The 13,725-nt window shown below is 41.2% G+C and overlaps 1 protein-coding gene across 1 annotated transcript in view; it reads left to right on the plus strand.

Annotated features, from left to right (window-relative positions):
• xpo4 (exportin 4) overlaps positions 1-13,725 on the plus strand; it is a 71,435-nt gene that overhangs the window by 14,500 nt on the left and 43,210 nt on the right. Inside the window, exon 7 of the mRNA XM_034201448.1 lies at positions 9,990-10,102. Coding sequence (XP_034057339.1) covers positions 9,990-10,102 — 113 coding nt within the window. The remainder of the gene's footprint in view (positions 1-9,989; positions 10,103-13,725) is intronic.

Genomic DNA, 13,725 nt, shown 5'->3' on the forward strand with positions numbered 1-13,725 from the left:
TTGGTACTTCTCTTGTTTCTTTACAATGATGGTGTCACACCATAGAAAGAGCATATCATATCTAAAATCAAGTGGCATTCTCCTTGAAACTCTGTGTGCCCGTGAGAGTCTCTAAAGCCTAGCAGTGTGTGGGCTGTTGTTTGGAACGAGAACAGATTGATGAAGACCGCTGGGAGCCTGAATGAGTTCGGCCGCCTGTCTGCACGTGTCACAGCGTGTGATGCGACGCAAACGAATGCCACTTGTATCAGAAGGGGGGGGGGGGGTTTTGCTTAATTGCGTAGCTGACAGTCGCCGCCTTTCATGCACACGATCACACACCCGTCAACCAGCTCAAATACCCCTTTTAAAAAAAGCATTTCTCCCTTAGAGGAACCGAGCGGTATGCATGTCATCTGTCTGAACCCTGAGCTCTGGAGTCATCTGGCGGCGACGGCGGCGGCACGCTCCCCGTCGGTACGACACCATGTCACTCCACACTGTGGTGGGGGGGGGGGGTCGCTGCTGTAAATGGCTGTCCGAGCTGACAGATAGATCCCCCTCCAGCCTCCACTCTGCATATCTGGATCCACTTTGTGTTGTTTAGCTGCATCTGGCGTGTGAGGGGAATCTCTAAATTCATCCGTCAGTTGTGTTGCAATAATAGCCAGTGGGCACTTTGTTCTAGCACCATCTGTTCTTTCCTTCACTGGAGAGGAATGTATGGATTTCACGGTGTATCAGCTCACTAAAACTCAAGTTGTTCCAGATTAAAGCATGGCCTTCCACGCCTCTTCCATTTAGGCGCTGTTGTCTGTCTCTCACTTGACGTGTGGTTTAATACTTTGTCTTAAAGAAGAAGAAGAGAAACCTCCTCCGCTTTTGGAATTATTTCGTATTTTTAGTGAGACGTAATAAAAGCGGCATTAACTTCAGGAGCTATTCTTGTGGTGAGGAGGCGACTGTCAGCGTGACACTCGCCCGGCCGGCTCTCTATTCTCATTAGCTGTTCTGGGGTCAATTTATGGGCAGTTTGGCCCTGGGGTTAAGGTTAGGATTTGGAGTGTGTAAGCTGATGCTGGGTGTTTGTCTTGGCCCTGACCTGTATGCAGAATCTCCAACTACTGCTGTCTAAACAACAGGGTGCGAGAGTACATACAACACATGGTTAAATGGCGAGGCACGTGCTTCTTTTGTATTTTTAAAGTAGATTTACAACGACTCGTGGTAGAATTATGACATATTTTACCCAAATGACTAACATTGGCTCTTCATTAGGAACTTAATCAGACCCTTGAAAAATACTAAGTGCATGTTTTCGGCTCACTGATTTGTGTTTCAAGCAGAGGTCGCGTTAACCGAATATTTTTTTTAACAATGCCGGAAAAATCTGAAAGCAGTCCGTCATTTTGACAGATTAGAACAAACTCGGAACAGCGCCAAAGTTGCCCCGCAGCGAGGCTCCGGTGTTATGCCGTGTTATGCATGCCCGCCCGCCAAAAAGGAAATGATACCGTTTCCAAACCTGACGTTGCCGTACAAACCATTGACATGTCTGAGTTTTGGCTTTACGCTGTGCGCGCTACCGCGAGGTGCAGTAAGCATGCACGGCGCTAACAGTTTCACGAGCGTGCGTGCGCCCCTTCCCCCCCCCCCCCCCCCCCCCCCCCCCCCCCCCCCCGGTTGACAGTTCACTAGCCGATTAGCGTGCCCGCCCCCCCCCCCTTGTCAGAGTTGTGTAAAGGCCGACGGGGTAATACTGGATTTTGACGGAAATGTTACGATCCTGTCTAGAAAAAGTCTAGCGCAACCTCTGGTTTCAAGTATTTTTATTAGAAGCATTTTTAACATTTATTCAGAATATGGAAAAGCTTCAATTCAATTACAAGGCTAACACCAAAATAAATGTGGGTAGACAAACGAGCACGTCACCAATTTCTTCTAATTTTTTTTGATTGCTGAGATTTTAAGTTTAATCGATTACCTGTAAGTACATGTTAATTTCCCACTGTTGCAGAGATTTAAACGTTATCCAGTTCAAGAATGCTTTTCCTTTTATCCTTAAGAAACATTGCTGTCTCGAACAGTCTTATTGGAGATGCATTTAATTTAGTTATTTAAATCAAATTCAGCAAAGAAGATCAGAGCTTGTGGAACAAAAGAAAATAGTAGTAGTAAAATAAATGTTGCTACATAAATTCTTCCTTGAATTTTGTATTTAAGATTATCATTATTGCTAAAACTCTAAATAAACCTGCAACTTGTTATCAAATGTAATAAAAGGAAGGCTTTAGTGACGTGTCTGGATATAAAATCCTCTCAATCCCCACCTTCATCCACAAGTTATCACGTGTTGGTCTGAAACACGGAGCACAGTGGCATGATTGATATATTCTTAGTTTGATTTAGTGCTGCGAGATTTAATGACAACTGCTGTCTAAACACATGGCGGCCAAACAGTAGAAGAAAAGGGGAGAGGGAGGGGAGGGTCAGTGAGGAGGTATTCCTGGACTGTTATTTCACACGGCGAGTCTGCAGGGGAGACTTAAAGCAGGATATATCACTTAAACCCCACCACGCGCCTTAGCATAGCGCTGTGCTCCTGCACGGCGTTCTGCAGACGCTCTGCCGCTGTTCCTCTGCAGCGAGACGTCCTCAGACACGAGGATCAGGCGTAATGAATAGAGGATACAAGAGAAGCCCGCTAAGCCACAGCCGTCGGGCACGAAGGTCGGCAAGATGTTCAGATTGCCACTTAAATCGGTCATGAAAATACTATCGAATAGATCTGTGAGCGTCTGCAGATTGTTGGTGAAAGAGGACCCGGGAATGTGAAGCTGGATTTGATTTGTTCTGTAGGGGCTTAATTAGCTATACCCAGGGTCTTTTAACTTAGCCTATTCATTAGAAAGTTACACACACTCGGCATGAATGAACAATTTGCAAACCATGCTGTTAAATGTGCTTTTAAATATGTAATTTGACTTTCTAGGCATCTTTGGTTTATATTTATTTTCGTGGTAATAACCTTTTGAAGCTTTTGAATTGCAAAAATTCAATCAAGAAAGAAAAAAGAGTGTCCAAACACACCTTCATCAGTAAAGTCTATGTGTGGGAATCCCTGTTCATTTTACATACATACATTCATTTACAAAAATATAAGAGAGACGTAATGTTCACTATGATGGTTTACATCAGTGGTTCCGAACCTGGGGGGCCAAAGATCGCAGGGGGGGCGCCAGGCCTCAGATGATTTGAGGCCAAATATCATATTGAGACTTTTTGATTTTTTGATTTTTTTTTTACATATAATTGTAAAGCAATACATGATTGTCACTAAAAGCCTTGTCTCTACATTACAATAAAATATACAAAATAATTGATTAATTAATTTTAATAAAAATTCAAGTTAGTATTAAAGGCATAAAAGACAGAAATGTATAATTCTTTCTTTAATAGAAATGTTTCTTCTGCCCGTAAAGTGTCCAAACCAGGCTTTTCTGGATAAGCGCATTTTTAAAACATAGTCATTGTCCATGCCGGTTTCAGTTGGATTATTTGTCAGAGTTGCTCCGATCAGATCGGTCTCCTCCATTTTGTAGATTATTTACGACTTTTGAATCCACATAAGCACATAGGCAAAATCCGGCTTACTTTGAGCATGTGTTTTAAACAGTTTAATCCCTTTGTGAATTGTTTCCACTTGTGCCGTCCTTTCATTTCTTCATACAGCGGGAATCCAAATGAATTAATCCTGAGTCCAATAACCATCAAAGTCACTCCAATAGTGCTCCTTCATTACGCTTTCATCCTCCTTTAACAAAATACTTCACATTCATCCAGGTTGTGACAGTAGTTGTAGCATTTTTGAGACTTTTAAACTTTAATTTGTGTGTGTGGGGGGGGGGGGTGGGCGCAACTTCCAACAGGAGTCATTTGGGGGGGTTCTTGGGAAAAAAGGTTGGGAACCACTGGTTTACATGAATCTGCTAATTGTACCCCACTGAAATGAAAGGGAACCAACGACTAACTAAAGACACTTACAAATGGTCTTCGGTTATATAAAATACACAATGCAATTAATTAAATCACTTTGTTCCAGGCTGAAACATTGAAAAAACGATTTGAGGAATTGTCTTGACATTTCGTGGTGACCTCCTGACCTTACCTCTAGTTATACACTGAGGTTGACATATTTAAAGTTGAGTATAATATCTTGAAAATGATTGTAAAGATTGCCATGAAATGTGGTACTCATATTCTTGTTGACCATTGCTAACCCCTACATTTGATCAAGACCCATCACCAAGTCTAAACGTTTACTTGTAATGAAATATCTTCACTTATAGGTGATGGTTTGCCCCTAAAGTTGGTACAGCCTTTCATATCCCCCCTCATGACAGATGTTGATAATTATATTGACCCTCTTACTTTCATAGTGCCATCATAAGTACACTTTTTTTTTGCCACATCAGCACTTTGTTACGTGCCATTAAGCTAATTTGAACAGACTCACAACCATGATGAACCTGCAAATTATAAGCATGTAAGCATTGTACATGTGAGCATGCTGACGTTAGCATTCATCTTGTAACGATCAACTATCTAAAATAGTTGTGTTAATTAAACGCACAAGGGGTTCTTGAATGAAATAATATTATAAAGGCAAACCAGAATTGTTAACGCCCTATCTACTCCTTAAACAAAATAAACCGAGACAGATTTCATGCATTGATCCATTATATTGACAGTTTTCCAGCCAAACAACACAAACAAAATTAAACAGTCCACTCTACGATACACCAAAATTGTCCTTACTGCCTAATCCAGGCCATTATTGTTCATTGCTCCTGCGCCCGTCGGCGGCAAAAACAGAAATGTTTGTAGGCCTATTCAGGCTATAATCCACAAAAAAAAGGAAACACGAGGACCGGCGTGTCCCAGAGGAGCGATCTCACCCGGGGTTGTAGAGAATATCTCTCTCTGAGCGCGTCCTCTCCACGGAGACGTGCTTCTTGGTCGGTCGATGCAATATCCACCGATTCGGTTTTTCCATTAACTTCCCCGTTGCATTTAACCATATATTTACATGCTGAGGAAATTACAATATCCCGCTGAATACCAGCAATCGCCACACACACTTTCTCCTCCCGTGAGAACCAACCCCCAGCATCCCGGTGACGCGCCCACTAAAAAGCCTCTGGGCCGCGACAGGTGAATATGCAGATGAGGCTTGCAGAACCTAAAATAAAAGTGGACATTTAACAACTGTAGTTGCGAGGATAATGCACATGTATCATAGTTTTCATTTCATTTCAATATAAACCACATGCCTTAACCTTTTCCCCTGCCACTACAGTTTATAAGAAACACTTGGATCAATCTGCGACCGTCACAAGCTCACTATGCTTTGGTACAGCCTCACAGATCTGCTGGTATGACTGTAGACTCTTTGTTGACCTCGTAAAGTTTGTGACAAAATGACACGAATCAACTCTGTGAAGATGTTGGTGTTGAGTTTTAATGAATGGCTTCTCCGCTTTTGTTTGCATATGCTGACAGAATAAACAAACGCACAAAGATGACTCAATTATAATTAGGTTAAAAATGTTGACGTTGACATATTTTTTTGTTTTGTGGTCCACACAACTCGGCCTCTTTTGTACATTCAGAAAGGGCTCAGCCCACATCTGCTGTTCTGTAGTCATGTGGTCTGTTTATGCGTAGCAATGCACGTACAGCCATGAAAGAACCATGATGGCTTTTTATTGCAGCTATGCTCCCTCATGCTTTGAAGAGGAGATCTGTACATTGACGCACTCTACCTGGGCTAAGGTTCACATGTGAAACCATAAATACTGAACGACTGAGTGTCTGTCACTGAAGATGTGAAAACATGTCGGCCTGCTTTGTTCAAGGCAGGAATCGGGACAGGAAATTCAACTTGAAATGTTGTTTCTCTGCCAAAATAACTGGCAGTAAGTACCAGCTTTACCAGTTTTATTGGCATTTGACTGGTGGCTGGTGTTAATTAAAGGTATTACAATGTGTGTTTATGCAACTTTGGCAACCCCATGTGGGAACTAAACGTGTGTGGATCCCTTCACTTTGGATTTGGATGCATCGGCTGCGTATGCGGTCAGTTGAAAGTGTCGGCGTTTCCGTTTATCTGTCAGTCCGTCTTATCTTTCCAGTGGAAAATTGACGTGTCACATTAGTTATTCTAGAGGCTGCTGGAGGGGTTGAGATAGGAGCAGGTGATGTCTTTTAAAAACCCACCAAACCCACAGCCACATGCCCTGGTCACTCCGCGCACATTACTCATCCTGGAGGCATGTACACACACACACACACACACACACACACACACACACACACACACACACACACACACACACACACACACACACACACACACACACACACACACACACACACACACACACACACACACACACACACACACACAGTTGGTCTCTTTTCAGCATGGCATGGTTGACGTTAACCTCAATATGTATTTTTGAGCTTGAACTTAAATTGAAGTAGTTTCAACTTTCAATTTACATATAAATGAATATACGTTTTCACGGTAGTACATAAAAGTAGTTTGAGTGAGATCTAAAATAAACAAGCAGGATATTTTGCCGTAATATGTCGAAATTCTATTGTGTTTTTATCTCTTAACTTGGTATTAAATATATATATAAACCATTTGGATGCATCATTAATTAAGCCATCTAAACTCATACTCAAACAAATAATCTATTATTTTTATAACAACAATATCACTTATATTCAATTCCAGTGTTAATGTTTTGGATCTAAGTCAACTAAAACGAGCAGAACAAATAGAAACTACTCAAAAGCAAACATGACATTAAGTGACTTAGTTATCAGATTGAGTTGTTTTTCTCTAATGACTTTAGGAGTAGCTGCTTAAACGTCCTCTCTTCTCAGAAATGGCATCTTGATAACGCTTGGCTTTATCACAGCTACATGTTTGTTCTTAGGATATGTTGATTCTGTAATCTAATTCCATTTGTGTTATCAAATTAAGTTTAGATGATTGTTTTAGATGTTATGTTTTTCCCTAATTTAAAACCGATCGGTTCGGATGTCCCAACCTGTCTGGCCCTTTTACGTCTTTGTCTGCCGGTGTAGAAACAGTCGTAGTGGGTGTGTAGTTATCATTCCTGAGGTCTCTTGTGAGTTTTGTCATGTGATCCTTCGTACAACTTCTGTCACTGAGGTGGTCCCCCCCGTCTGCAGTATGGTGACCGGGTCAGTCCCTGATACAGAGAAAAAGTTATTACATTTAAATTAAAAAAAAAGTATTGTATCTCAAGGATTTACGAGATAATATCCAGCCAAGTTTTTTAATTCAAACTGGTTCATTTTGTGAATGAAGACAGACATGAACGTTGAAAGAAGGAGCATTTTCATTGCTAAAGTAAAGATGAATACAAAATAAATCATTTCCTGATTAGAAATAAATAGTTAAAACCTTCAATAAAACAAATGACCATGATCTCATGTTGCAGTATCCTCCTTTCTCATTCCTTCCATCTTCTGAAAGGTTCAGATGGAGGTCTTCTGCCTCACCACGACTATTTTTAACAAGGCCTAAAAGCCAAGCATTGGACGCACACACACACACACCCTCAGACAGGTGCCAACTTCTGTGCCGAAAAGTGTGGTGTGGTGTGTTGTGGTGGGGTGTGTGTGTGTGACTGTGGGTCAGTGTGTGTGACTGTGGGTCAGTGTGTGTGTGGGGGGGGGGTCGGAGGAATGCTCGACCTCTCTGGCCTCTGCCGCTGTTTGGCTTTGATCAAACATTCCTCCAGAAGTTCCCCCCCTTCTGCTGTCACCGAGCCACGGGCCAGCGATCCGGTTGTGAGTGCCTTTTTTATTTTATGAGTTTAATGCCGGTGATGGAAAATGAGATGGGTGACATTTTGAATTATTAGATTTGTTTTACAAGCAAGCAGAAGAAGGAAACATTTGCTGAGTACATGCTGAAACAAGCTTCCACAAAGAAACACAAAAAGATTAAATCTGGCAGTGGTACTTTTTTATTAAATTCTTCCATCCAATATCCTGATTAGGGACAATAAAAGAATCCCTGCAGAATGTGAAACGCTTAAAACACCTCGCAAACAATCCCACATCATTTATTTATATTTTTATTGGAGATTCAAACGTTTTCAAATATACCAAAAAAAGTCTGGAATAATTCTTTTATTTCTCACTTACTGTGATCTTTCAGATACAAATATTTGTAAAGAAAATTCTCATAAATGGAACAAATCTAATGAGATCTAAGACCTAACAAAGTAAAGCAGCTAAGATATATCAATACAATATAATATGTAAAGTAAAATATCATAGCCTGGTGAGTAATAGTAATATATACAGCTCTGGAAAAAATGACCACTCCAAATGTTCTTAAATCTCAATCTCTACATATGGCAGCCATTTCATTTCAGTGTTTGTTCAATTCCAACACATAGAAATGTTGTCAGTAGTTTATAGAATCAAATAAAAACATATTTGTTCTCAAAGGCATACATATAGTAAAACAAGAGAAACTGATAATGCTTCCATGGTCTCTTAATTGTTTCCAGAGCTGTTTTTTTAACTGTAATGTAAACTTACAATTTGAACTGATATTAGATTATTAGGTCAAGTCTCAAATATTTCCATTTGATATCAAGTTGAAGACTTCGGATTAGAGCTGAAGAAATGTATTAATTAGTGGATGGACCCGTTACGTGATGAATTGGTTTGTTTGCAGCCAATTCTGTTGTTTTGTATCATTAAGCAGAACACTTCCTGTGTCCTGCTCCTGTATTGTATAGTCAGGAGAAATGACATTTAGGGTACATTGAAACCTTCATCAGGAGATTGAATGTGTTGTAAGAACAAGGAGGACAACAGTTTTGCTCTTTGGGGGAGGTGCTGAAATCTTGATTTGTGTGTGAAGAGTGTGGTTGTAAGATGTTTTGATTGAGGAAAGTGTGTGTGTTGTGAGGAGTGAGAAAAGCCTCGTTTGGGAGAGTGGAGAGTGGGAGTGCTTGATGAGCTATGGGAACAGCATGTTTTGTGTTTGGGAGACTTGAATAAAGACAGGAAGTGCTTTGCGGCTGCGTGGGGAGAAAGTGTGTGTTGTGGGTTTGTAAAAAAACTTGTTGTGGGCGAGCGGAGAAAGTCTTAAATAAGAAGTCAGTGTGTGTGTGTGTGTGTGTTGTGGCGGCTTTCAGAAATAAAGACTTGTTAAGCAGAAAAGGGACGTTTGAAAAGCGATCTAAGATCAAACCGGAAGGATTTAAATCCGATTTAAGTGTGGTCAAGGACAAAGAATAAAGACACATGGGAAAGTAGACGAGAGGGGAAAGAGAGGAGAGTGATACAAGTGTTACGAGGGAAACAAGAGTCTTGGAAAGCAGTCAGGAGGAGAGACACAGTGATTGGCCGAGGAGGCAGTGGGGGAGTGTTTCAGGGCAGTAAGGAGTCTCGAGGACGTCTTGATTTTTTGAAGAGGAGTGGACAAAGAGGCAGAGCAGCTCAGTCTCCATTGGCTGCAGCTAGAGTGAGCTTTTAAAGATCTTGTGAGGAAGCAGCAGAGGAGAAAAAGCCGAGTGCTGGAAGGAAGAAGGGGACAAGGGAAGTGAGAGAGGGAAACGCTCGGGGAAGGAGGTGAGAAACAAGGCTTGAGTTTCTCTGTGGTTAATAAAGAGCTGACAAGGGAGAAAGAGAAGAACAAAGCAGGGAGGGCGAGACTTGAAAAAAGGCTGTTGTGGAGTTAAGAGTGGCAACATCAATGAGACCGAGTTCCTGCTGCCAGACGGACCACAGCCTCTCAGAGACGTAAATACCCAGAGCTCAGTGACAGGAGCTGGTGTGTTTGTGTTTGCCGCTCCTCCTCCTCCTCCTCCTCTTCCTCCTCCTCCTCCTCCTCCTCCTCCTCCTCCTCCTCATGCTGTTGTTGGCCTTAACTGACGGCGGTTCACTGGGGCGCCACTACATCGCCATGTTCGAGGCCACGCAGAACGTCATGCTGAAGCCCACGGAGACCTGGAGGGAAGCGCTGCTGGACACCCGCGTCATGGATCTGTTCTTCACCGTGAGTAACCCTCTCCATCACTCCTGTGGTTGTCCCTTCCCACAGAATGCTGACGTGTGTAAATATGTGCCCTTTTGGAGTTGTGCTGCTCGATTATGGCAAAAATCATAATCTCGATTATTTGGGTCAATAATTGATATCACGATTATTAAAAACGATTATCCATTTACTTTGAAAACATCCATTTATTGAGAAAAAAAATGTGAACAGTATGTTTTTAACAGTTGATTAGCCTGAACTTTAAGTATAACTCAACTGAAAAACCAATTTAAAAAAAAGTATAATAATAATAAATAAATAATCGTTTTATTTCGATTACGTTGTTTTCGTAATCGTTGCAAGCCATAATCGTAATTGCGATTAAAATACGATGAATTGAGTAGCCCTAAGTTGTACCTTCATGTTTTTCACAGCATTGTTTTCTTTGTTTTACCCGTGAAATTGCTCTTCCGTTTAATTCAAACCGGATTACGATTCATTTAACCCAGGGGTGTCAAACTCAATTTCATCACGGGCCACATTCGCATAAAGGTTGCACTCAAAGGGCCGGCTGTAACTATATAAATATATAATATATATATAAAATAATGTATTATATTACATTATTGCCTCTGAATTTATATTATTATCAGATAGGATAATAACTTAGTAATTAACTACGTCTGAAAGTCTCTTCAGTGCGCATGTCACAAAACGAGATGCATTGTGGGACATGTAGCAACCTGCTTCTGTAAAGTGGCATGTATAATAAACGTATTATATTCTTTGCAAGCTCTTGCAGGGCCACATAAAATGAAGCCGCTGGCCGGATTTGGCCCCCGGGGCCTTGAGTTTGAGACCCCTGATTTAACCTTACAAACAATGCTGATGTCTGATGTGCATCATGATCAACTTAAAGGAATATTTCACCCCCAAAATGACAATTTCAATATCAATTACTCACCCTGGGTTACCTTCAATTCTTAAAGATAAAGGAGTTTTTTTCTCATGCCTTCGCGGTGACTAAGAATGCAGAAACTGAGAAAAAGTCTTGACTTAAATCACCAAATTGACACTTCCTTTAAGGGCAGAAAAACCATATGAAATCTTTTTTGAAAACTCACAATTCCTGCAGTATCATCCAAGTCTCATTTATCCAGCATGCTCACTAATTCCTAGAACCATAGTAATTCAAATACTCCTGCACGCCTGTCTATATGTCCTCCTGGTTTCCATCCATCCATATCTTCCTATCAGGGAGGTCTGTCTCTTTTCTGTTTCTAGTTTTTTTGTGTGTGTCCCGCTTTACCCTTTCCCTTTATTCCTTTTCGTTCTGACCTCTCGATGGTGGTTTCTTCATGATAAACAAATAGAGACAGTTTGCCTTTTCACATTGGGTAAACCCATTTCAATGGACCTCATCTTTTTGGCACATTTTTAAAGTTTTCTCTAGTTGTGTGGTTTTTCTTATGCACCATTAAGTAGATTTATGGATGCTTTGCAGCGGGGTCGTGTTATTGTGCGACTGTCCAGAGGACCGCCCGGGGAAGTAAATGTGTATTTCTGTGCAGTGGCTTGTGTGTTTTAAGAGGCGGTCCATGCTGGCTGAGCAAACTGTGTGGAAGAGTTGAGTGGAACAAAAAGGTCAGCTCATCTTCCTCTTCAGCGTCCAGCCAAATGCTGCTCCACTCAAGATTCAAAGGTTTTATTGTCATATGCACAAAGCTACAGTGTAGAAATGGCAATGACATTCTTCTGACCTGAGCTCCTCCAACAATGCAACAATACAATGTCTATATACATGTCAAAAGAATATACGATATGTACAAGAACAGAATATGAAATTAAATGATGGTGATTAGTAGGGATGCTCCGATCGCCGGAATCAGTGGGCGGGGCCTATGGGGATCTTCCATTTAAAGTGATGTTTAAAACTCAGTTAATGGGGCTCATTCACTGGAGCTTCCACAAACAACAACCAACATAATTATTACTCTCTCTCTCTCTCTCTCTCTCTCTCTCTCTCTCTCTCTCTCTCTCTCTCTCTCTCTCTCTCTCTCTCTCTCTCTCTCTCTCTCTCTCTCTCTCTCTCTCTCTCTCCTGACAGCCTTTCAGTATCTCATGCAGCTCACTGATCCAGTAATGAGTGAAGAATAAACATATGTATAACTAGTTCAGCTTGTTCCAGAGGTAGATCAAATAGCTAACTGCGTAAGGTCTAACTCTTAGTGTGTTGCTCCGCTCACCGGTCCCTCTCAGCGGGCGGAGCTGCAGGATTTCTGCTTCACTCACGTTGCATACCGCTATTTTACTGTCTTTTTCGGACACCTTCAAATACTGCCAGACCGGTGAAGCCATTTTGGCGAGCTTGTTTTGCCGCCCACAGAGAAAAGTATCATGTATTTTAAGTCATGTGATCGGCTCTCACGATCGGCATGTTTAGAGAGCACCGATTGATCGGCAGAGAGTGAATATCGGCCGATATCAATTGGCGGCCGATCGATCGGAGCATCCCTAGTGATAAGTTTGAATCCCAAAGACCCACAGGTGGTCATTTGAGAGGGTCCCAAGGGAAATTAAGTGGGTCCCTAACAATAGTATAATTCTCCATAATAGTGGAGAAAAATTACATTATTTCCTTTTTAAATGTAGTGGAGCAGTAGGGATCTGTGTCTGCGTCCCTCGCACCTGCCTGTAATCTGTAATTGCTCGTGTACAGAGAGTGGTGACTGCAGCCAGAGAAACGGCCGCATCAGAGCCAAAGTTTTATCGGCAATTTGATTAAAAAAAGGCCGATACCGATAATCGGTCAAATGCGGAATACATGTGTTTCGGCCAGGCCGATTATCGGTCGACCCCGAAGTAGAACTATTAAGACACATAAAATAGTACCTCAAAATTGTACTTAAGTACCGTACTTGAGTAAATCTACTTGTGTCCCACCTCTGTTAATGTTTAAATGTATATTATCATTGAACAAATAATGCTAACAAAGCTAAAAACTTTACTTATAAAACTTTATGAACATTGAATGTGATATACAAAGACATTAAGTGAGTCATAAATGATAAGATAAGCTGATTATATTCTCTCTTTATCACTGAGTTTTCACTCAACAAAGAATTTTGATAAAATAAAATGACACATACAGTAAGCGCCCTTAGTCTCTCCCACTATTATTAGACTACAAAAGTGGAAGGGTGGATTTTATTGCAGGTTGTATATTTATCAAGATCACTCTTTATCCTTCACCTGGAATCACCTGTATCTCTACCACCATCAATACCTCCGTGTACTTTTCTGCAGTTACACCCTGTTACTGTTGACCGCACCTGATCTGTCCATTGTGAATATTGAATGGATACTGATCCACTCATTTAACCTTCTTTGCCCTGACACACAGTGAAAGTAGGAAAGCTGTGGGCTGCCATGAGTAGTTTGATGATTCAGCATGATGGGGTGTGTTATTTTTGTTGCCTTTTTGTTCGTCCACAAACAAAAGACGAATCATATTTTACAGTCAGAATTTTGAATAAACTATCATTTCTCGCATTATTTGTAACCAGTCTTCTTGGGGAATCACTGCTTCTAAATACTGCTTCACTGATGCCCAACAGTAGCAATATAAATCAGATGCTTTAGGG

The sequence above is a fragment of the Gymnodraco acuticeps genome, unplaced genomic scaffold (genome assembly GCF_902827175.1).
Source record: "Gymnodraco acuticeps unplaced genomic scaffold, fGymAcu1.1, whole genome shotgun sequence".
NCBI classification, from domain to species: Eukaryota; Metazoa; Chordata; class Actinopteri; order Perciformes; family Bathydraconidae; genus Gymnodraco; species Gymnodraco acuticeps.